A 25,519-nucleotide genomic window follows, 5' to 3' on the forward strand; every position below is an offset into this window, starting at 1 on the left:
TTAGCAACACAGTTGAGAATTTTGACTGGAAAAGAGAGGTGGGAAAAAGACCACAGGTTAAGTTTGTGCGGTGACACGTTTGGGGGTGTGTGGCTTGAGAAAGGTGAGTTCGGGATGTTTTAGATGAGAGAAATTCTGCCAATCTTTAATAAAGAGCAAGTAAGTAGGGAGCCATTTGAGGAGTCATGAGACGGAAGGATTCATCAGTGGAGCTAGACTCAATTGGCTAGAGAAAATAGGAATGTAAAGGGGAAGGGGCGAGGGAGCTTAGATCAAACGAGAGAAGGCGAAGAAGGAACGGTTATTATTATTATTATTATTATTATTATTATTATTATTGCAAAAGAATGGGAGAAAGGATTATTGAGGGGTCTAAGGAGGTTAGGAAATTTCGTGGCGAAAGTAGGGAGCTCCTGCGACGCGAATTCTACTTTGTGCAGTAACAGGAGACGTTACCTGCTGAGACAGCACGGAGATGTTGGGACAAGCTTCGCTCTTCATTTATCCCACCGACTCAACGCTGGTGAACTCTTTGTGGCCCTGCATCCTTCCTTTTGCCGGAGGAACCGCTTGATGTTGTTTACCACAGGTTATTGACTGTGTGACAGACAGGGCGATACGCCAGTTGGAACTACCACTCCCAGAACGCAGTGCGGCTACTGGGAAGAGCCGGGGCTGGGAATGCGGTAGGTCCCGCCCTACAGTCCGCTTTCATTGGAGGAACGCTCACATTCCCAGGAGGCCGCGCGCGGGCGGGGCGCTTTACGCGGAAGCCGGTGGCGTCCGGTCCCAGCCTCCTCCGGGAGCGGGCAGTCGGTGGTCCGCTTCTGGCTTACGCCGCTCGGTTCTGAGCCCACGCGCTCTTGGGGGGTGCCCGGACAGGTAAATGGTACAGGGCGCGCTCGGCAGAGGGCGGGGAGAAGACGGTGGAGGGAGGGCAGAGGTGTGGACGAGAAGGTGCTGGGGTGGAGTGAGGAGGCAGTGCAAGGGTGACTTGGGCTTCTCTGGTGTTGACGGTTCGAATTGTCGGGCAGGTTCAGTTTTGGCGAGCTGCGTTTTGTGCCGGTGAAAAGGTCTCGAATTAAGGAGGGTCAGAATGCATCACTTAAGTTGTTGCAGGAAGGAGAAATGTTAACTTTGCCTCAGTTCGCATTCTGCAAGACCTTTCTTCAGCGTTTGAATCTTGAGAATCAGTCTTGAGATCTGAGTCTTCTAAAAACTAATCTCTACGCCCTTATTTTGATGACGTCACTTTTTGCTTCACCTACTTCTGAGCTCCTTCGTGTGTTTGTACACCTCCGCGTGCCCTTTCTTCACCACCCGTTGTTTCATTCCTCTTCTTCCTCGGTTTGGATAGGGACTCAGTATCTCTACGCAGACCTATTTCCACGGCTTCAGACCTGTATGTTATTGTAATAATTGGCCAGTGTTTAACAAACTCAGACCACGTACTAGACTCTTTCGTAAATGTCTTACATCTCCCTCTCTCATATCCCCCCACAAATGATCAGTTGTCAAGTCCTTTTCTTTCTATTCATTGCGCTCAACTACCTGTACCTCCATTGTCCCACCATTGATCCCAGAGACATGTTATGCCTCTGAATAGCTGTGGCTGAGAGCAGACCCACTCACATGCTTAATAAGTATTTATTGAACAGCTAGTATGTCCTAGAGACTCTTCTAAGGTCAAGGGATATAGCTGGAAACAAGTCGTAGGAGATCTCTGCTCTTAAGTAGTTACATGTTTGTGTGTGTGGGCGAACAGGAATAATCCGGATGATGTGATGTGGTAGTGATGGTTAATGCAAAATAGAACAGGTGGTTGACTTGACAGGGTAGGCTCCTACCCCCAGAAAGTCAGAGGGATTGAATTTGGTCTCATAACAGCACCGTAAAAGAATATTTGTAACACCAGCAAGAATACAGCAAGTCTGTAACCAGACTTTAGGCTTTTCATAAACCTCTTCTTTTCCTCTGGCATATCAATATTTGTTCTTCATTCTTCTGTCTCCTCCAAGGTTATTACATCAGAATTGGTGGTTTATCTGTCATTGGATTATTTCCTCCTAAAACCCTGACAGAAAGTTGGGGATTAGAATAGATTAAAGCAGTTGAATTGCTTTATCTTAATTAAGGAGAAAATTTAGTAATCAGAATATCCTTCTTACCAGGTCCTACTGAATATAAAGTTACTGTTGTTTAAACCAAAACATGCTCAGTATTCATTCATTTATTTAACAAATATTTGAGGGAAAATTATATGCCAGGCACTGTGCTGGGCACTGTGAGCTGATGAGGATAAAATGAACTTTGCCCTCTCTTCCAGAGGAATAATTATAACAGTATGTGGAGGAATTTCCTAATACATAGGCTGACACCTGCATTTTTTCTTCACCCAGTGAAATAATCACAAACCTCTAAGAAGTCTGAATAAATTTGTACATTTTTAGATTATTCAATAGTTACACTTTATTGCAGTTATTTATGTCTGTCTTTCCCATTGTACTATGGCTTCCTTGAGTGTAGAGGTCCTCTCTTACTGGGCTTCATATCTCCAGTGTCTACTCCTTTGGCTGTCATATAGTAAATCCTCAAAAAATATGTGTTGAACTGAAATAGAAAAATGATTTGATCCAGTACATTAATTGTTATCGTTTACACGGGCCTCCTTTATAAAAGGTCATAGTACATATTCCTAAAACTTCTCATTCACCAAATGTGGACCATTCCATCTCATCAGGCCAGTTTACCTTCCCTGGTTTGTTCTCACTCTGTGCCTTCTCTTGTTCCATACTTCTTCCATAAAATGTGTTCCCATCTCTTTCCCGAGCACTTTCCATGCCCCCTTCCCATTTAACTTAATGAGCCAATTTCATAGTATGTAAGGGTGGAAACAACCTAATGTTTCCTATGAAACATTCTGCTAATGAACTGTTGCAAGGATTAACACAATACATTCCTTTGCAATAATATAAATAACGATACAGAATGCATTCTTTTGATTTTGTATTGACTGTTACCATGTGCTATGTGAGAAGTTAATTCTTCCGCCTTTTTTTCTGTTTGGACAGTTGCACAACCTTTATTCATACAACACGTTTTAGTGTCATTTGGTTTCCACTTAGTACAGACACCTCTTTAAATATTATTTTCTCCTTAGCTTGAGATAATTGTTATTTTGTCACTCTGTCACTTTCAGAATGTCAAATCTTAATTCTTCAAATAAAAGGTTTCTATTATGCAGATATCTTTCAGTTGTAAATTGTTACGGTAAAAGATAAATTTTGTCTTTATAACTGATTAAAAAACACAACAGGAATACAAGAGTGCTTGAGTCATGATTGTGATTATGATTTTAGGATGTGCCAGCCTAAGAGCAGCCAGACATGCTTCTAAGACATTAAAAATTAGGCACTGTCATTTTAAAGAATTTCTTAGCTCTTTGGCCTTTATAATGCAAATGCAGCATCATTTATAAGGTATACGTGTATATCTGGCATATTAACAGACATTTTTAATGTTATCAAAATAAGAATATAGAATTTAAAAAATCCTAAGAACACATAGACTTGAATGTGAGAAAAACTGACTTGGCCTTTTTCTTTACTCAGTTCCCTAAAACCATCTTCATCCTCTACTTGAAGATGCCTCCACTGAGGAGCAGTGTTTTCATTGTTGCTGTGCTATATGTAATTTGTTATTTATTTTTATTTTTATGTATTTTTTCTAAAGAGGGACATGGGGAATGGGGAGCAATTTTTTTAAGATTTATTTTAGAAAGAGAGAGAGAGAGAGAGAGAGTGTGTGTGTGTGTGTGTGTGTGTGTGTGTGAAGGACAGAGGAAGAGAGAGTCTTAAGCAGACTCTGTGCTGAATGTGGAGCCTGACACACCATGACCTGAGCCAAAACTAAGAGTTGGTTGCTTAACCAACTGTGCCACCCAGGTGCCCCAAGCAATTTGTTTTTTAACACAGGTAATCCCTTACTTACAAATGGATATATTTCAAAAATTCCTTTTTAAAATTTTTTTTGAAGCTTCATGCCTTTTTCTTTATAAATAATGCTGTTCAGGGCATTTCAGTTATTATGCCAATTGGTAACATCTTAATCTTCAATTTGATGGACTTGAAGATCATCACAATTTAATAATTCTTCTGTAAAAACTACATCTAGCATTCTCAGTTGGATTCCCCCATGACATATCTTTTTTTTTTTTTTTTAATCCTGGCAACTGAAACAAAAGTGTCCTTTCCTTAGAATCTTCTTGTGGAAGTAGAAACAGGTCTTTCTAACTCCAAGTTGTTGGAGGTTGCCCTCTCTAAGGACAGGTCTCTAATGAGAGTAAGGAAAGAGTGGTGTGAATATATGGAGAGGGAAGAGTAAGAATGATTTGGGAGGAACATTGAGCTTCTCAGATGTTTCGTGTCCTCAGAAAAGATAAGTTGAATCTTGACAGATGGTACCTGTGAATGTGACTTTATTTGGAAATAAGGGCCTTTGCAGGTGTAATTAAGATGTAAGTTAAAATGACGGTCATAGTGGAGTGGGTGTCCTAATAAGAGAAAAGACCCAGAGATTTCTATGTGAAAACGTGGACACGCATGAAGAATACCATATGACTGCGGAGGCAAAGATTGTGAAGTGCTGCAGCTGAAAGCCAGGGAATGCCAAGGATTGTCTGCGGACTACCAAAGGCTAGAGAGAGATAAGAAAGGATTGTCCACCATAGATTTCTGAGGGAGCCTGGCCTTTCCGACATCTTGATTTTGGGCTTCTGGCTTCCAGAAGTAGGAGACAATAAATTTCTGTTTTAAACCTTTGTGGCTTTTGATACTTTGTCAAGGCAGCCACAGGAAACTCATACAGGATTCTTAGCAGGAAGGAAGTAAAGCTGGGATAACGGCTCTGGGACCAAGCAAAGCATCAGTAAGAGAATGGAGGAACAGTGTTGAGACAGGGCTTTCCTTTATATATCATTGGTTTTTTTTTTTCCTTCTCTTTCTTCTCTGGCTTATCTTTTTCACTTTTTTTCTTGCATATTATATTTATATAGCATTTTATGGTTTATTACACTTTCACATACTGCTAGTAATTAGCAGAGGCAGGTTTTCACTTTAAATGCAGTGTTCTTTCACAGTTCTTTCTATCATCCCAATTTTCAAGCGAAATGAGAAAAACAATTATATCATCTCGCTGATACGTGGAATTTGAGAAACAAGGCAGAAGATCATGGGGGAAGAGAGGAAAAAATGAAATGGGATGAAACCAGAGAGGGAGACAAACCATAAGAGACTCTTAATCTCATGAAACAAACTGAGCTTGTTGGGGTGGGGGAGGGATAGGGTGGCTGGGTTACGGACACTGAGGAGGGCATGTGCTATGGTGAGTGCTGTGAACTGTGTAAGACTGATGAATCACAGACCTGCACCCCTGAAACAAATATGGTATATGTTAATTTTTAAAAAAAAGACATTACAGATTCCGGTGATGGGGATTAAGGAGTACCCTTGCGAGCACCAGCTGTTGTATGGACGTGCTGAATCACTGAATTATACATCTGAAACTAATTTTACACTGTTAACTGAAATTTAAAAACTTGAAGGACATTACAGATTCTATTGCACGAGAGTTACAGTGGGGGCAGATGAGGCTTGATAATAGGTGAGGTTTTTAACAGTCTAGAAGAGAGTAAGAAATTCCTATTATTGGTGTCTGAAAAGAAAGTTTGTGTTGCTATGTACCTGATATTTAACAGATATTTTTTAATTGGGTGCTGATTTTCTTTTTTTTTTAAAAGATTTTATTTATCCATTTGACAGAGATCACAAGTAGGCAGAGAGGCAGGCAGAGAGAGAGGAGAAAGCAGGCTTCTCGCAGAGCAGAGAGCCCAATACGGGGCTCGATCCCAGGACCCTGGGATCATGACCTGAGCCGAAGGCAGAGGCTTTAACCCACTGAGCCACCCAGGCTGGGTGCTGATTTTCTTGAACAAAACACTACTTCCCTGTAAATACATCCATTGTTCCTAATTATATTCCAAACAGTGCACTTCCTGTTCTGGGTGACTGTACTTCATGTAAACTTGAAGGCTATTGTCATATTCCCTCGAAGTCTTCTTTTTTTAATATTAAATATTTCTAGTTTATCTAGCTATTCTTCAAATGATAGAATGTCCAGGTCCCTTACCCATAAAGTTGCCCTTCCATCCAGTCTTGAAATGCTGTACTGAGAGTTGAACTCAGTATTCCACATATGTTCTAACCAGCACAGGGTATAATGGTAATAGTACTTAAAAAGATCAAAGCACCCTATTTTAAAATGTAATTTAGGATTATGTAAGCATTTTAAGCAATTACCTGATGTTAGTTCATAATGAATTTACAGTCCACTAAGATACTAGATTTTTTTTGTATTGTTGCCAAATTCAGTTTTCTTCTTGAAGCTATTAAGGTACTGAAGCTGCTACCCTTTCATCTGTATCAGGGACCATATAATTTCTCATCTCTGTTTCTCTTAGTGTTATTGTTCCACTCTACTGCATATCTGTTGGACTAACCAATGACTTCCTTCTTTATAAAATTTCAGTGGCTCTTTATAGTTTTCCTACTGTGCATCAGTCAACAAGGATAGGAGCTGACATGTGTTTCTTCTTGACACTTGCTTTCCTTTTGGCTTCCAGGCCACCACACTCTTCTGGCTTTCCTCTTACTTTCTCAGTTGGTCCTTCTCAGTCTTCTTTGTGTGTACCTGTTCTGTTTATCTGCCTTTCCCTCAGTTATTTGTTGTGCCTTCAGTTTTGTCTTCAGTTTTTCCTTAACTTTATTGTGCCCTGTTTTTTTTCTATATGCAAAATGTCTTCAGCAAAAAGATCATGTTTAAAATGACAGATATAGATGAGCTCTTCTTGGGATGAGAGAGCATAGAACCAAGACCCTTGGAAAGTCATCATTTGGAAGTCAGCTAGAGGAAGAGGGCTCAGCAAGAAAACAAGGAGCAGCCAGACATGTGGGAGTGTTTCAAGAAGGAGGGTTAGTCAACAGTGTTGACTATTCCTAAGAGGTCAGGTAAGTGAGAATAGAGAAGTGTCCACTGAATTTTGCAGCATACAGGCTGTTGATGATGTTAGCAAGCATGGTTTTGTGGACCGTTGAGGGCAAAACCCAGTAAGTTAAAGAGATAAAAAGAAGTAGAGAAGCAGAGATAGTGTATAGACTATGATTTTAAGAAATGGAGCAGTACCTGGAGCATGTTATAGGGTCAGTTGAGGCTTTTAAAAAAGATCGAGGGAGTTGATGTATGAGAAAATGATTTGGAAATTGTAACTCACTACATATGTGTAAAGAGAAATCCAGAAAGAAGATGGCTAAGGACAGAATTCTGAGGAACACCCTCCTTTAGAGAGTGAAGAAGAAACCCTGAGAGGTGTTCAGCTCAAGACACAGATGAGTACTTCTGCTGTATGTGCGGTCTTTCAGTGCTGGGATTCCAAGAAGGAATCTCTGGATTCCCCGACTTCAGGCACTTTGTGCGTCTGTTTCTGTGTTTCACAAAATATGGTTAAGTGAATCACCTGCATCTAGATAGGCTTGTCTTAAATATGTTATTCCAGGGTCTTACCTCAGGCCTACTGATTCAGAATTTTAGGTGATGCCAAGAATTTGAATTTTTAACAGTGACTGTCACTCTCCCACCCAAGAGAACTCGTTCACCTATAGTTTAAGAACCACTGGCCTGTTGGATGGAACTGAACATGTTAAGAAATAACATTGAGTTGAAGAGTTAGTAGAAGAATAGGAAGGTAGTTGGACGTCTCTTTTTATAAATTTATTCCATTAGATAAAAGAAATGGGGCTGTTGGGTGGAAAAATAGTACAAATTCATTAACATGAGAAAAATAACCTTAAACTCTTGCTGTGCTGTTTTAGAAATGTTTTGTTTATGAAGGATCTTAACATAATTTAAAGAACCATTCCTCTTGTAGAAGGTTTGGGTTCTTTTCAGTTTGTTTCTATTATGGATAATGGCTTTATAATAGAGGCAGTATATACTATATGGATAAGATTATAGGTTCTAGAACCATACCGCCTGGGTTTGAGTCCCAACTTTTATTATTTACTAGTTCTGTAATTTTGGGCAAACTGTGTAAGTTATCTGTACTGCAGTTTGCACATTTTAGTAGAAGTATCATAATAGTGTATAATTTAATTGATGTAAGCATTGAGTGAGTTAATAGTTGTAAAGTGCTTCAAATGGTGCCTGATACACAGGCACTTAATAAATATGGGCTATTAATATTGCTAATATGTATCTTTCTGAATCTAGAGTCAAACTTCTGTTGAACTATTAGGATAAATTTTCAGGGTGGGATTATTGCATATGTGGAATTAAGAAACAAAACAAAGAAAAAGAGACAAAAAACAGACTCTTAAATACAGGGAACAAACTGGTGGTTGCCAGAGGGGAGGTGGGGGGATGGGTGCAGTAGATAAAGGGGATTATGAGTACACTTACGGTGATGAGCACTGAGTAATGTATGGAATTGCTGAATCATTGTATTGTACACCTGAAACTAATACCACACTGCATGTTAATTATACTTCAATAAAAAAAGGAAGAATCTCCTCTTTATGTCCCTTTACTGTTTATGGTAATTGCTTTTCAAATGGTGATATCCGATTGTGCTGTATAATTTGTTAATGCACCTTATATATCAATGTGTGTGTAACATATGTTATATATTATATACACACACGTGTACATATTTGGTGTGTCTCTCTATATACATATCTGTATGGTTTAGGGTTGTAAACTTGTATAAGACTATGACCTTTTTATTAAGCCTATTATTAAGTGCCTTACATTAATATTATAGCACCTTGGGCAGTAGTGTCTGCAGGTACCCAAACAAATGGAAAGATATTCTGTGCTCATGGATTGGAAGAATTAATATTTTTGAAATGTCCGCACTACCCAAAGTAATTTTCAGATTCAGTATAATACCTATCAAAATACCAATAGCTGGGGGGAGGTGGGATTGGGAGAGGGGGAGCGGGCTATGGACATTGGGGAGGGGAGGCGAACCATAAGAGACTATGGACTCTGAAAAACAACCTGAGGGTTTTGAAGGGTCAGGGGTGGGAGGTTGGGGCAACCTGAGGGTTTTGAAGGGTCAGGGGTGGGAGGTTGGGGGAACAGGTGGTGGGTAATGGGGAGGGCACGTTTTGCATGGAGCACTGGGTGTTGTGCAAAAAGAATGAATAATGTTACACTGAAAAAAAAAATACCAATAGCATTTTTCACAGAACTAGAACAATTAATCCTAAAATTTTATATGGAACCATAAAAGAACCTAAATAGCCAAAGCAATCATGAGAAATAAGAACAAAGCTGAAGGCATCACAATCCCAGATTTCAAGATATATTAGAAAGCTTCAGTAATCAAAACAGTATGGTTTTTATGCTGGCATAAAAACAGACACATAGATCAGTGGAAAAGAATCGAGAGCCTAGAAGTAAACCCATAATTATATGGTCCATTAATCTTCAACAAAAAAGGCAAGGATATACAAACAGGGAATAAAACATCAACAAATGATGCTGGGAAAACTGGACCACTGTCTTACACCATATATAGACTCAAAATGGATTAAATACCTAAATGTGAATAACAAAACTATAAAACTGGAAGAAAAATAGGCAGTAATTTCCTTGACATGGTCCTTAGCACCATTTTTATAGATATGTCTCCTGAGGCAAGGGAAACAAAAGCAAAAATAAACTATTGTGAATACATCAAAATCAAAAGCTTTTGCACAGCAAAGGAAACCACCAACAAAACTAAAAGGCAACTTACTGAATGTGAAAAGATATTTGTAAACGATATGTTTATAAGTGATTAGTATCTATAATATATAAAGAACTTATACAACTCAACACCAAAACCCCACAGATAATAATCCAATTAAAAAGTGGACACAGGGGGCGTCTGGGTGGCTCAGTGGTTTAAGCCTCTGCCTTCAGCTCAGGTCATGATCTCAGGGTCCTGGGATCGAGCCCCGCATCAGGCTCTCTGCTCAGTGAGGAGCCTGTTTCTCCCTCTCTCTCTGTCTGCCTCTCTGCCTACTTGTGACCTCTCTCTCTGTCAAATAAATAAATAAAATATTAAAAAAAAGTGGACACAGGACCAGAATAGACAGTTTTCCAAAGAGAGCATACAGATGGCTAACAGACACATGAAAAGAGGCTCACCATCATTACCCATCAGGGAAATGCAAATGAAAACTACAGTGAGATACTGCTTCACACTTGTCAGGATGGCTAGTATCAAAAAGACAAGAAATAGGTATTGGCAAGGATGTGGAAAAAAGGGAATACTTGTGCACTGGTGGTGGGAATGTAAATTGGTGCAACCACTGTGGAAAACAATATGGAGCTTCTTCAAAATATTAAAGATAGAAATACCTTATGACTCAGTAATTCTACTACTGGGTATTTACCAAAAGAAATGAAAAACTTATTTGAAAGGATATATGTACCTCTATGCTTATTGCAGCATTATTTACAGTAACTAAGGTACAGAGGCAACCCAAGTGTCCATTAGTAGATGAATAGATAAAGGAGATATATACCATATATACATGTACCACATCTTTATCCATATATACATATCCATCTTCTTTATCCATATATATATATATGGAGATATACATACACAATGGAATATTATTAGTCATAAGAAAAAATGAGCTCTTGCCATGTGCAACAACATGGATGGACTTAGAAGGTATTGTGATACATGAAATAAGAGGCAAATACTGTATGATTTCACTTATATGTGGAATCTAAACAAATGCTTAAAATACCCAAAAAGCCACTGATTTCTGTACATTGACTTTGTATCCTGCCACGTTACTGAATTGCTGTATGAGTTCTAGTAGTTTGGCGGTGGAGTCTTTGGGGTTTTCCATGTAAAGAATCATGTCATCTGCGAAGAGAGAAAGTTTGACTTCTTCATTGCCAGTTTGGATACCTTTTATTTCTCTTTGTTGTCTGATTGCCGTTGCTAGGACTTCTAATACTATGTTGAACAAGAGTGGTGAGAGTGGGCATCCTTGTCATGTACCTGATCTCAACGGGAAGACTGCAAGCTTTTTCCCATTGAGGATGATATTTGCTGTGGGTCTTTCATAGATAGATTTTATGAAGTTCAGGAATGTTGCCTCTATCCCTATACTTTGAAATTGTTTTAATCAGGAAGGATGCTGGATTTTGTCAAATGCTTTTTCTGCATCAATTGAGAGGACCATGTGGTTCTTCTCTCTTCTCTTATTGATTTGTTCTATCACATTGATTGATTTGTGAATGTTGAGCCATCCTTGCAACCCAGGGATGAATCCCACCTGGTCATGGTGGATAATCTTTTTAATGTGCTGCTGGATCCTGTTTGCTAGGATCTTGTTGAGAATCTTAGCATCCATATTCATCAATGATATTGGTCTGAAATTCTCCTTTTTGGTAGGGTCTTTGCCTGGTTTGGGGACCAGTGTAATGCTGGCTTCATAAAAAGAGTCTGGAAGTTTTCCTTCTGCTTCAATTTTTTGAAACAGCTTCAGGAGAATTGGATACAAAGTCAATGTACAGCAATCAGTGGCTTTCCTATACACTAACAATGAAAATACAGAAAGGCAAATTAGAGAATCGATTCCATTTACTATAGCACCAAGAACCATAAGATACCTGGGAATAAACCTAACCAAAGAGGTAAAGGATCTGTACTCGAGGAACTACAGAACGCTCATGAAAGAAATTGAAGAAGACACAAAAAGATGGAAGACCGTTCCACGCTCTTGGATCGGAAGAATAAACATTGTTAAAATGTCTATACTGCCTAGAGCAATCTATACTTTTAATGCCATTCCGATCAAAATTCCACCAGTATTTTTCAAAGAGCTGGAGCAAATAATCCTAAAATTTGTATGGAATCAGAAGAGACCCCGAATTGCTAAGGAAATGTTGAAAAACAAAAACAAAACTGGCGGCATCACGTTACCTGATTTCAAGCTTTACTACAAAGCTGTGATCACCAAGACAGCGTGGTACTGGCATAAAAACAGACACATAGACCAGTGGAACAGAGTGGAGAGCCCAGATATGAACCCTCAACTCTATGGTCAAATAATCTTCGACAAAACAGGAAAAAATATACAATGGAAAAAAGTCTCTTCAGTAAATGTTGCTGGGAAAACTGGACAGCTATATGTAGAAGAATGAAACTCGACCATTCTCTTACACCGTACACAAAGATAAACTCAAAATGGATAAAAGACCTCAACGTGAGACAGGAATCCATCAGAATCCTAGAGGAGAACATAGGCAGTAACCTCTTCGATATCAGCCACAGCAACTTCTTTCAAGATATGTCTCCAAAGGCCAAGGAAACAAAAGCAAAAATGAACTTTTGGGACTTCATCAAGATCAAAAGTTTCTGCACAGCAAAGGAAACAGTCAACAAAACAAAAAGGCAACCCACGGAATGGGAGAAGATACTTGCAAATGACAGTACAGACAAAAGGTTGATCTACAAAGAACTCCTCAAACTCAACACACATAAAACAGATAATCATATCAAAAAATGGGCAGAAGATATGAACAGACACTTCTCCAGTGAAGACATACAAATTGCTATCAGACACATGAAAAAATGCTCATCATCACTAGCCATCAGGGAGATTCAAATTAAAGCCACTTTGAGATACCACCTGACACCAGTTAGAATGTCCAAAATTAGCAAGACAGGAAACAACATGTGTTGGAGAGGTTGTGGAGAAAGGGGAACCCTCTTACACTGTTGGTGGGAATGCAAGTTGGTGCAGCCACTTTGGAAAACAGTGTGGAGATTCCTCAAGAAATTAAAAATAGAGCTTCCCTATGACCCTGCAATTGCACTGCTGGGTATTTACCCCAAAGATACAGATGTAGTGAAAAGAAGAGCCATCTGTACCCCAATGTTTATAGCAGCAGTGGCCACGGCGGCCAAACTGTGGAAAGAACCAAGATGCCCTTCAACGGATGAATGGATAAGGAAGATGTGGTCCATATACACGATGGAGTATTATGCCTCCATCAGAAAGGATGAATACCCAACTTTTGTAGCAACATGGACGGGACTGGAAGAGATTATGCTGAGCGAAATAAGTCAAGCAGAGAGAGTCAAGTATCATATGGTTTGACTTATTTGTGGAGCATAACAAAGAACATGGAGGACATGCGGAGATGGAGAGGAGAAGGGAGTTGTGGGAAATTGGAAGGGGAGATGAACCGTGAGAGATTATGGACTCTGAAAAACAACCTGAGGGTCTTGAAGGGGTGGGGGGTGGGAGGTTGGGGAACCAGGTGGAGGGTAATAGAGAGGACACGTATTGCATGGAGCAGTGGGTGTGGTGCAAAAACAATGAGTATTGTTACGCTGAAAATAAATAAATAAATTTAAAATAAAAAAAAATACCCAAAAAGCAGAATCAGACCGGTATATACAGAGAACAAACTGATGGTTGACAGAGGGAAAGGGGATGGGCAAAAAGGGTGAAGGGGAGTGAGAGAGTTAGGCATCCATTTATGAAATGAATAAGTCATGGGAATAAAAGGTACATCATAGGGAATATAGTCAATGTGTTGTAATAGTTCTGCATGGTGACAGATGGTAGCTACACCTGCGGTAAGCATAGCATAAATTGTAGACTTGTCAGATCACTGTGTTGTATACCTGAAACTAATGTAACATTGTGTGTGAAATATACTTCAATTAAAAAATAAGTGAATATTGAAAAAAATACTGTTTTCAGGTAGATGTTGGTAAATGATCATTTTCTTTTGAAAGATCTTGTCAAAGAAATATTCTAAGTTTTGTGTGTCTTTTTTCCTTTTGCTAGATTGAAGCCATGGCCATTCTTTTTGCAGTTGTTGCCAGGGGAACGACTATCCTTGCCAAACATGCTTGGTGTGGAGGAAACTTCCTGGAGGTGACAGAGCAGATTCTGGCTAAGATCCCTTCTGAAAACAACAAACTAACATACTCACATGGCAAGTGAGTTCTGCTCTGCGTGGGTAGAGGGTGGAAGAAGTAAACTGTGTTATAATCAGAATGACAGGAAACTAGGAAACAAGGTTCTTGGTAGATAATTTAAATACACAGAACAGTAACCTTTGCTAGCTTAGACAATTGTCTGTTCTACTCATTATAAATTTGGATTTAAATGATTCTGTGTCATCAATGTGATATTAATATTTTAAAGAAAGGTATGGTAGTGTTACTTGTAAAAAATAACTTTGCTATAGAGCTTTAGGATACGTGCAACATGATACAGATAAAAGATGTAATATTTCTATGTTCATTCTTTCAGTAAATATTCATTGTTGCTGGGTACTGTGCTTGGTGCTGGGGATGCAACAAGAAATGACACAATATTTGCCCTCATAGAGGTTATAGTTTAATGGAAGAGACAGTCAAGTGCATAGATAATTGTAGTAGATGATGGAAGGTAATGCTAGAAGGAGCAGCCGGTGGAGAAGTGTGGAGTTAGGGAACTGCAGGTGGCATTCTGTGACTGGTGCCCAGCATGGTGAAAATAAAGCTGGAGAGACAGGTAAAAGAGCAATCATGTAGGGTCTCATAAGCCGTGTTAAGAGATTGACTTTACTTTGTGGGCAGGCACTGAAGGTTTTCAGCTGGGGTGTGACATGGTCAGGTTTTGCCTTAGAAAGGGCACTCTGGTGGCTGGTCGGAGAATGGATTGGGGAGGGCATAGGTGGGAAATCTTAGTAATCAGATAAAAAGTGCCTCAACAGTCCTCATCAATACTTAAAAAACTTTCGTTATTTAACCTATCCTAATTTCCTTAGTTCCTGTCTCAGAAGGAGCTTCTTATTACTTTCCAAAGCTAGCTCCTTGTATAATTTAGGATCTGGTCTAGTCTAAACTACCGTAAGAGAGATACCCAAAATACAGTGTTACTTAAACGAGATAGCCCAGAGAGGAGCACTTCCAGGCTGCTGGGGTGGCTCTGTCATTTTCAGTTAGTGTCTTCAATTAGCTCTGGCCAAGGCAGCTCCTTTAGTTCTTGTTAACATCGCATGCCTGGTATTTTATTTTTATTTTTATTTTTAAAGATTTTATTTATTTATTTGACAGATAGAGATCACAAGTAGGCAGAGAGGCAGGCAGAGAGAGAGAGAGAGGAGGAAACAGGCTTCCCGCTGAGCAGAGAGCCCGATGTGGGGCTCGATCCCAGGACCCTGGGATCATGACCCGAGCCGAAGGCAGAGGCTTTAACCCACTGAACCACCCAGGCACCCCGCATGCCCGGTATTTTTAAAGGCAAAGCCAGAAGTAGGGTGACATTTTATTGTTCAGAAGTTTTGGCTTACATTTTATTTTTCTTTACATAGTTATGTAGCTAACCTAGCTGGAAGGGAGGCTAGAATTTGTCATAGGTGTGCAGCTGTATGTTCAGCTCAAATTCTATTACTCTAGAAGAAGTTACAGGATATTAGGAGATAACTTGCAATCTTCCATTCTACTCTTTTGGGCCGCTCAAATATCTGGGTGTACTCTTCTTCTCAAACAAAGAGCACATATCCTCTCTGTAGGAGATGGCTCCAAAACCTTATCTGGTCACTGTCCAGTTCAGAGAGTCTGGGTGACACACAGTCTTCTCCATGAGGCCCAGGAGTGGCTCCTGTGACTTACTATGAAGCGAAATCATATATGTTCTTCCTGCTCCCCTGCCCAACCCAATAGACAGTGGTAGAAGTAGAAAAACATCACCAGCATCGAAGTTACAAACTCACATTTAGAAAAGGTAAGAATGAGAAACACATAGAAGTCACTGCTTGCTAGCAGTGTTCCAGTAACTACTTCACAGCAATTTCAAAGACTCCCTATTCTGATCCTGGAGTGGTTAGTGGTTCTGGTTCATTGGAGGAACTCCCTTGTTTTTTCTCCCTGAATCCTGGCTTTGTTCTCCAGGAGGCTCTTCCTTGTCCATTATCATCTGGCCACATCCAAAATGGGTGTTAGGGTGTCATCTTTTGGAACTGTGCAGGTTCAGTAGTCTGCTGCCTGCTGGTATAGTTTAGAGGTCCAGACGTTTTAGGGGTCAAATAATTCCAGCTTCTTTTGAGTATGGCTTAAGGCGTTTTCAAAAACTTATTAGGCTTATGGTCACTGTGTTCCTAGTCAGTTCCCAGGAAAATGCCGGGAAAGCACATTCAGTCCTTTTAGAGGCAAGACTAAAGAGGGAAGTGGGAATATACCTTCCACTCACATTTTATCAGCCAGAAATTAGTCACATAGTCATATCTACGTACAAGGGAAGCTAGAGTATGTAATCCAGTAAAAGTGTGGTTATAGAACAAGAAGGCAACATTGTCCATCTTTTGTGCCTCTCCACCTGCATCCTGATCCAGTCCTGCTCAGTATCCTCTGGAGTGAGGCTCCATCACCGAGTTTTTCCTTTTAACCTTCTGCCTTGGTTTCTTTCCTATAACCATATTTCATCATCTTGAGTAAAAATATCTCTTATTATTGTACACTGAAAGAAAATGTCCATTTTACTGTAAGACAACCATTTCCCTCCTGAAATCCGATCTTCCTCTTGATGCTTCTTCTTTAACAACATCACCAGCCATTCAGTTGGCTAACCCTAACACTTTAGAATCGTATTTGACTTCCTCGCCAAATCCTTGCCATTGTCCTGCAATAAATTTTTCAATCCATTCCCTTTCCTCTTTCCCCACTTGTCACAGTGTTCAGTTTAGGCCTTCATTGGTTTTCATTTTTAATAGCCTCCTCCTAACTTGCTTTTCAGCTTCTAGTTGCTCCCTCCTTAAATCTGCATTTCACATTCCTATGATTAAACTTTTTTGCTTAAAACCCATTGCTTTTAGAGTAAAGTCCAAACTCTACCTTCATAGTTTTGTCCATTCCTGACCTTTCTACACTTAACCTGTACAGGAGTCCTTGCCATTCTCTGACCTAGCTCTATTATTTCAAGCTTTGTTATGTATTTCTTTCATGCTTTTGGACTGTCTGTCCCCTCCCAGCCCCCTGGTAAGCTTTTGCTCATTTTACAGGTCCCAAATGAGATACTGTTTTCATTATTATTTAATCCTTCTAAAAGGGTAATTCTGATCATGTCCCTTTTCTTCTGCAGTTACTCTGTGCAGTCTGGGTAAAGTTTTTTTTTTAATTTAATTTAATTTTTTTCAGTGTTCCAAGATTCATTGTTTATGCACCACATCCAGTGCTCCATGCAATCCATGCCCTCCTTAATACCCACCACCAGGCTCCCCCAACCTCCCACCCCCTCCCCTCTAAAACCCTCAGTTTGTATCTCAGAGTCCACAGTTCTCGTGGTTTGTCTCCCCCTCCGATTTCCCTCAACTCACACAGTAAAGTTTCTTAATGACTCCAGAGACTTTTCAATATCTGCCCCTGCTTCCTTCTCTGGCCCCCTGTCTCACTACTTTAGCTTTCAGTGTTGGTCTCCAGCCTTGCTTAGCTATTTGCATTTCAGTGCTGGGTTCTTTCTCTTTTCCTATTCTTTGCAGTAGCCATTACCTTTTACTTGAATATGTTTATCTTTTTAAAAATCTGACTTTGCCTTTCTGAGCTTAGATATTTCCTTTTCTAGAAAGCCTGAACTCCAAGACCAGGCCAGGTGCCCTCTTTTTGCTCATCTCCATAGCATCCTTTGTTTATTCATACTGTACCACTTACCACACCGTATTATAACTGCAATCTTTTCTTTTTGTCTCTGTCACCTGACTGTAGACTCCTTGGTGGTGGGACCATGCCTTGTGACTTCTTGTGGTCTTTGCACTAAGTTACTCCCTAGGGTACAAATTTTCTGGAGAAAATGATGACTTCCATTTTGGACACTGTATTTAAGTTGTCTATTGTATGTCCAGTTTGATGTGTCTAGTAGACAGCAGTGTATGTAGGCCTGGGGCTCAGGAAGTAGGTCAGATCTTGATTTGGGAATCATCATCATAATTGTGGCAGCTGATAAAAACAGTAGGACGTGGGGTGCCTGGGTGGCTCAGTGGGTTAAGCCGCTGCCTTCGGCTCAGGTCATGATCTCAGGGTCCTGGGATCGAGCCCCACATCGGGCTCTCTGCTCCGCGGGGAGCCTGCTTCCTCCTCTCTCTCTCTGCCTGCCTCTCTGCCTACTTGTGATCTCTCTGTGTCAAATAAATAAATAAAATCTTTAAAAAAAAAAACAAAAAAAAAAAAAACAGTAGGACGTGACAACGGATGCCGCCATCCGGGGACTGTGTGTGAGAAGAGTAGGGAGCTGGGGATGTTGGAAAACATGAATAGAGAGGGAAAGAGGCAAGCCTGGTGTTGGGAAATCCAGTGGAGAGAAAACACTTTTCAGAAGGAAGTGGTCAACAGTATCGTGTTTCAGAGAGAACCACTGGATATGGTGATGCGGAAGTTATTGATGGAATTGACATGAACAGTTCTAGAGTAGTGGAGGAAGACATTTTGCCTGAGTTCCCATACCTCCTTATAATTCATATCAAGCCTTTATATGAACATTAAAAGTATAATTCAACAGTACTCCTATCTCTCCAGTTGCCCACGGTAGAAATCTGGGAGGCAAAATTGAGTTATCCCTCAGCTTCATTTCCAGTGGCCAGTTAATCAGGTTCTGTTCTGTTTCTTCTTCTATTCACACTCTAGTCATGTGAGCTCATTTGACTGTACTAAACCCATTATGTGCTTTTTTTTTTTTTTTTAATCTCTAGGCCTCTGTGCTTGTTGGTTTTACCCTCTGGAACATTCTTTATCTGCTCTTTACCTTGCCATCTCTTACTTATTCTTCAGGTCTTGACTTAGGCATCACTTGCTCCAGGAAGTCTTTACCATTACCCTTTGCTAAACTCTGTTAGGTGTCTCCTTTATGTTGCCAGAGCACCATATGGCCTTTTACTCCTCCTCCTGTTTTACCATGCTGCTCGGTAATTCCCTGCACTGTGATCTTTGTGAAGGTAGGGACTGATGGTTTTGCTTATTTGTATCCTCAGCACCCAACCCAGTAACTGGCTCAGAGTAGATGCCATACAAATGCTAGTGTTGAGTGTTTGGTAGAAAAAGTGATTCCTCTGAGATATTAAAAGGAGGCAAGGAAGATGTATGGCTCATTGGAAGTTAATCTTAATTACATGTCCCTCCTAAGATGTCATCTCTTGTAGAGGCCCTAAGAGTCCAGTTATGCTTTTCCAGCTACCATTTTAATGGGTAATATGCATACTGTTGTGCTACTTAGGGTAGAGACTTTCTTTTAATGTCTTATATATTCTTACCAGTTTGACTTGAGAGAAACAGGTGTATAGGGGAGGAAGAGAGGGAGAATAGATAGTATCTGTAAATGATATGGTCACATTGGTAGTACTAAATTTGCTTATACATAGATAGAAGATGGAAATGAAAGAAATATTGCTTATAACCACAGTAAGTTTTATATCTTTTATCCTACAGTTATTTGTTTCATTACATCTGCCAAGACAGGATTGTATATCTTTGTATCACTGATGATGTAAGTAACTTGAAGACATGTTGCTATTTAACTATGTGTACTATTAATAAAGTCAGTTCTTAATTATCTTTAGTAGGTAAAGTTGATGTGATTATAACTGTCCATAGCTAGAAATTTTTTCTGTACTTTGCATTTATTATATGGAGCAGCAAATGACAAGAAGAGTTGATGTCTGGGTATATGCAAATCAGCTCAGTTTTGGTAGAGAGTTTTAGCTTAACCTATTGCAATTTCTGCATTTCTCCTATTGTGTAGTGAGAATTGGTCTTCATAATCATGACCCTTTGATATCAAATCCTCTCAAAATTTATCTGAAATATTAAGTAGGTTATTTTATTTAATACTGAATTTTAAAATTTAAATTCAATTAGCCAACATGTAGTACATCATTAGTTTTTGATAGAATGTTCAGTGATTCGTTAGTTTTATATAATACCCAGTGCTCATGTCAATAGTGAATTTAATGTATATAAGTCTTTTTGGAAAACAAAATCATGATACGTCATGATCAACTTTGTAAACCTGTAGTTCACATTGGTAAGTTGTTTTTTGAGTATTTGTAGATTCTAGGTTCTAGACCAAAATGATCTGTAACTTAACAGTGCCATTAAGGTCATTTCGTCTGCTGTCCTTAGTGTCAGCTTCCTCCTCGTACATTCCCCTATGGTTGCATGGAGCCACATGCTTTCTTATTTGTGTCTGGAGAAGAGGAACTGTGTCTTTTTCAAATCTCGTATTGTAAGAATGAGGAAAGTTCTCAGAAGCACATGGTCCTCTCCCCCTCCTTCAAAGTGAACTTCTTTTCATGTCTTATTGGCTAGGACTAGGTTACATACTTATTTCTAAATTGAGCAACGACAAGAGGCATGGAATTGACATGATTACCGTAGGTCAGGGTTTTAACCTTTATTGAGTCACAGACTCCTTCGACCCTTAAGGGCCTTTCCCAGGATGTTTTGAAATGTATGAAATATATGATTATAAACAAAACCAGTTATATTGAAGTATAGTATTCAGAGTATTTTAAAAATTGGTACAGTAATATATGTACTTTTTTATGAATCACATTAAGTGACAAGATCTAGTCATAGATCTGATAACTAATAATTTTGAAGTAAAGAGTATACATGATATTTTGAGATACCTATAACTGATGGTATGTGAAAAAAAGATTTCTATTGGTGACAGTCATAAGTACTGTTTGGTACTATTCTGGTTTGTTGCCTACATTCAATTTAAAACTTCAGTTAAAACTTAATGTAAATAAACAAATAAAAAAAAATTAAAAATAAAAAAAAATGTGATTTTGTTTCTACTCAAGTACATGGACCCCTTGATTTTGGACCACTGACCCCAGAGTAAGAACCCTTAGGTTAGACTAATCATCTTGGGTGAAATGGAGATGAGTGTCAACCATAGAGATCATCATAATGATTTTTATCCCTAGTTTCACAGTGTTTTCTAAAATTATTTTAAAAATCCAGCTATATCAGAAATAACTGATGTGAAAAGGCTTGGAATAGATAAGAAATTTGGGTTCATTAGAGTTGAGTTTTCTGTTTCTTGACTGGGACCAGACAAGAGTGCTTCACTTAATCTTTTCAAGTATACCATCAATATTAAAAAAATTCAAAGTATGTATCAGTAGTGTTATCTTTGTGTGAAAGACCGTACTGTTACTATGGATTTATTAAGCATATTCTTGTATTGGGCCTTCTCATAGGTCCTGTGAAAGATATGGAGGAAGTAAAACCCAACTCTACTCTTCAACCCAACTAACCTAGATACTGTTATCTTTAGTTGGCAGTAGTCAAATAAATATATTTGGATTGGACTCTCAGTTCTTTCTTTTATTAGTTATTTGACCTTTGGCAAGTTACCTTTTAAGAGCCTTTGTTCTCTTATTGTAAAATGAGGTCAGCGCTAGTTCTTCTTCATGGAATCATTGCCCAGTAAGTGTTCGCTGTTCTTATGGTTGTTGTTAATCCTATCATCTTTGTTTACTTTCTGATTGATCTCAGTGTTGGTCTCTTTTCAGGATTTTGAACGTTCTCGAGCATTTAATTTTCTGAATGAGATAAAGAAGAGGTTCCAGACTACATATGGTTCAAGGGCACAGACAGCACTCCCATATGCCATGAATAGCGAGTTCTCAAGTGTCTTGGCTGCACAGTTGGTAAGGTCTTTTTCAGGATATAGTATTTTGATTCATACCTTCTTTATGACCTTTAGGCACTTTGAATAGAGGGGACCCTGACCTACAAATATATTTTTCTGATTGTGCTGTTAAATGGCAACATAATAAAACTTCCCAGATAGAAAAAATTTAAATAATCAGTGATACTATCTATGTAGTGTTCAAAGTATCTAGGAATGGGGGAAGACATTAAAGATCATCTACTTGAGCTACCCATCTAATGCATAAATCCATTCAGTATGCCAGATGGCCTCTTAACTGGTACATTAACCTTCTGTCCTCCCATGAGGCACCTGTAGTTTCTTTGTTGTTGTTGTTTTTTGTTTTTTGTTGTTTTTTTTTTTTTGAGTGAGAGTATGCATGTGGCAGGGGAAGGGAAGGGGGAGTGGGGACAGGGACAGAGAGAGAGACTCTCAAGCAGGCTCCACACTCAGCATGGAGCCCAATGCAGGGCTCAGTCTCACGACCCTGAGTTCAAGACCTGAGCTGGAAATCAAGAGTCAGATGCCTAACGACTGAACCACCCTGGCACCCCAAGGCAACTGTAATTTTTCAACAGCTTAACTTAGTCATTTGGAAGTCTGCTCATCTGTATGAATACCAAACCATCAGCTCAGTGAAGTTCTGCATATGTATACACCAGTGAAATACCACCCTTTTCAAAATACATCTACATGACCCTGAAAGTTCCTGGTGTCCCTTTGCAGTCATTCGCCTCCCCAACACTCTGCCCCAGGCAACCATTGCTCTGTCTCTTTTCTGTCACTATGAATTAGTTTTGTCTTTTCTAAAATTTCCTATAAATGGAAGTATGCATTAAATAGTCTTTTGTGTCCTGCATGCTCTGTGTAAGACTTTTTGGCACTCATTCATGTTGTGTAAATCAGTAGTTCCCTTTTTTGCTAAGTAGCATTGTATGCATATACCACAATTTGTAATAAATTATCAGACTTTTTTCCAAATCGGTTGTGCCATTTATATTCCCACCAGCAGTTCTAGTGTTTCTGAATTCTCGCCAACACTTGCTATGGTCTGTCTTTTTAATTTTAGTCATCCTAGTGGGTGTGTTGTGATATCTCATTGTGGTTTTAGTTTGCTTTTCCCTGATGACTAATGATGTTGAGACCTTTAAAAATGCTTCCCTTTTAGCCATGAAACTATTTGAGTGCAAAGAGACATATGTTCTATCTATATTGTATTGTGAATGAGAAAAAAAGAATTATTGTAATTGAATGCTTTACTTTTCACTTCTTCATGTGTTCTTTTTAATACTTTTTGAGTGTTACACTTCTTTTTTTTAAGATTTTATTTATTTATATGAGAGAGAGAGCACGAGATGTGGAGGGGCGGAGGGAGAAGGAGACTCTCCGCTGAGCAGGGAGCCCCATGTGGGACTCAATCCCAGGACACCAGGATCATGACTTGAGCTGAAGGCAGACGCTTAAATGACTGAGTCACCCAGGTGCCCTGAGTATTACACTTCTAAATATGCATTCTTCTGGGGATGAAGTTCCTTTAAATAGTTATGTCTTTATTCAGTCAGTTCATTTGTTTCATACTTCTCACTGGAAAACATTCATATATGTGAAACTGTAAAACATCACCAACCAAAGGGCGCCTGGGTGGCTCAGTTGGTGAAGTGTCTGCGTTTAGCTCAGGTCATGATCCTAGAGTCCTGGGATCGAGCCCTGCATCAGGCTTCCTGCTCTGTGGGGAGTCTGCTTCTCCCTCTTCCTCTCCTCCTCCCTTTTACTCATGTGTGTACTCTCTCTCTCAAATAAATAAATGAAATCTTTAAAAGAAAAACCAAAACAAAACATCACCAACCAAAAATGTACCGATATATAGTCAAAGGTAAAGGGTGAGCAGGCAGCAAAACTTTCAGCTTAACCAGGTTGTCATTGGCTCCATATGTATGTGTGACCCTCTGAATAAATCTGTGCCAGGATTGTCATCTACAGATGGAGATAATAATAAGAGCATCTTCATCATGGAGTTTTGGGGTAGATTAAATAATATTCTCTCTTTGAAGCATTTAGCACAGTGAGGTGACTAGAATATGGTATATTAGGGACTTGATGGATACCTATGGATAATAGTTTCTTTTTTTTTAAGATTTTTATTTATTTATTTATTTGATAGAGATTATAAGTAGGCAGAGGAGATAGGCAGAGAGAGAGGAGGAAGCAGGCTCCCCGTCGAACAGAGAGCCTGATGTGGGGCTCAATCCCAGGACCCTGGGACCATGACCTGAGCCGAAGGCAGAGGCTTTAACCTACTGAGCCACCCAGGTGCCCCTGGATAATAGTTTCAAAATATGTACTATAGCAATGTCTTAGATTTCTAGATCTTATTAGAACCCAATGAAATGCCTGCTCTGATCCCAACAGATAGAAGAATAGATGCTCAGAAGGTGGGACAGCATCTCCTCATCATACTCAAGAAGTGGGGAACAATTTAGTGTGCTTTTCCCTGTCTTGTTCTCCCTGCCCCAACTATGGTCTTTACTCCTTTCTTGTCTGAGCACAGATTACATGAACTTGTACTTCTGCCCCAAGAGTCTCAAGTATATATACGTATTGATATAATACATTTACTTTCATTTTATTTAAAATAAGGTGATAGTTTTATACTATAACACTTACATGGTAACATTTTTTATGCTGCCTAAATTTTTTCCCTAGGCCTGATAACAATTTTTAAGTGAAATGGAATGTATCTTTTGTATCAGTACAGGCATAATTTAATAGCATTCCTTACTGTCATTCCTCTTCTTTTTGTTTTTCTATTGTAAATAATGTCTGGGTAAGTTAAATCTTATTTTCTTATAGAAGCATCACTCTGAGAACAAGGGCATAGACAAAGTGGTGGAGACTCAAGCCCAAGTGGATGAACTGAAAGGAATCATGGTCAGAAACATAGGTATGTTTCATGGCATAGTCCACATGCAAAAATGATAATAGATTACTTGTTTGGGGTCACATTATTCAAGAAAGGCTGAAGTAGTACTTCCTGAATCTTACTTTTGAAAACTGTCAGCTAAGATATGGATATTACCTGTCCATGATACTGACTCCTGTATGAATGTTTTTTTCTTAGTACTTATGACTGTTTTTCATTCGAATTTGTTAGTTGGCTTAGCAAGAATAATTTCTGAGACTGTTGCAACAGTTCAGCAATTAAGAATAAAGTAGTTTTGGCTGGAGATACGTAGATAGCTGATGTTATCAGTAGGTACTTAAAGTATAACTTTTTGACTTCCTCAGAAAGTTTGTAGCACTTGATTGAGAGAAAAAATTGGTCCAAAAAACTCTTGTACTCTTCAAATAATGAACTGTGATATAAATTCTCTCAACCTATGTTTTGTCAAGCTTTTTAGCACATTAAAATAATCCAGAGAAATGTATTGTTTATTTTTTAATTGACTATGCAATTGTATTTAGATTTAGGATGATGCTAGTTTTTTAAAAGCACGCATTCTCAAAATGTAGTCCCTGAGCCAGCAGCATCAGCATCCCTTGGGAACCTGTTAGAAATGCAAGTTTTCAGGACCCACCCCAAAGCTATTGAAGCAGAAACTCTGCGAGTGGGACCCAGCAATCTGTGTTTTCACAAGCCCTCCAGAGGATTCAAATGCATATTGAAGTTTGAGAACCACTCTTTCTAAGGGGAATATCTCAGACAATAACTTGTATAAAATTGAATGAAAATTATTATATTG

At 39.2% G+C, this 25,519-nt stretch overlaps 1 protein-coding gene across 3 annotated transcripts in view; it reads left to right on the forward strand.

Moving 5' to 3' along the window:
- Window positions 1–763: 763 nt before the first annotated feature.
- Window positions 764–25,519, forward strand: part of VAMP7 (vesicle associated membrane protein 7) — a 79,919-nt gene continuing 55,163 nt past the window's right edge. For all 3 annotated transcript variants that reach the window (XM_045996237.1, XM_045996236.1, XM_045996238.1), the window contains exons 1-5: window positions 764–882; window positions 13,929–14,083; window positions 19,544–19,601; window positions 21,640–21,777; window positions 24,630–24,720. In XM_045996237.1, the coding sequence (XP_045852193.1) occupies window positions 13,938–14,083; window positions 19,544–19,601; window positions 21,640–21,777; window positions 24,630–24,720 (433 nt within the window). In that variant the 5' untranslated portion in view covers window positions 764–882; window positions 13,929–13,937. The remainder of the gene's footprint in view (window positions 883–13,928; window positions 14,084–19,543; window positions 19,602–21,639; window positions 21,778–24,629; window positions 24,721–25,519) is intronic.

Source organism: Meles meles, chromosome X (genome assembly GCF_922984935.1).
Source record: "Meles meles chromosome X, mMelMel3.1 paternal haplotype, whole genome shotgun sequence".
NCBI classification, from domain to species: Eukaryota; Metazoa; Chordata; class Mammalia; order Carnivora; family Mustelidae; genus Meles; species Meles meles.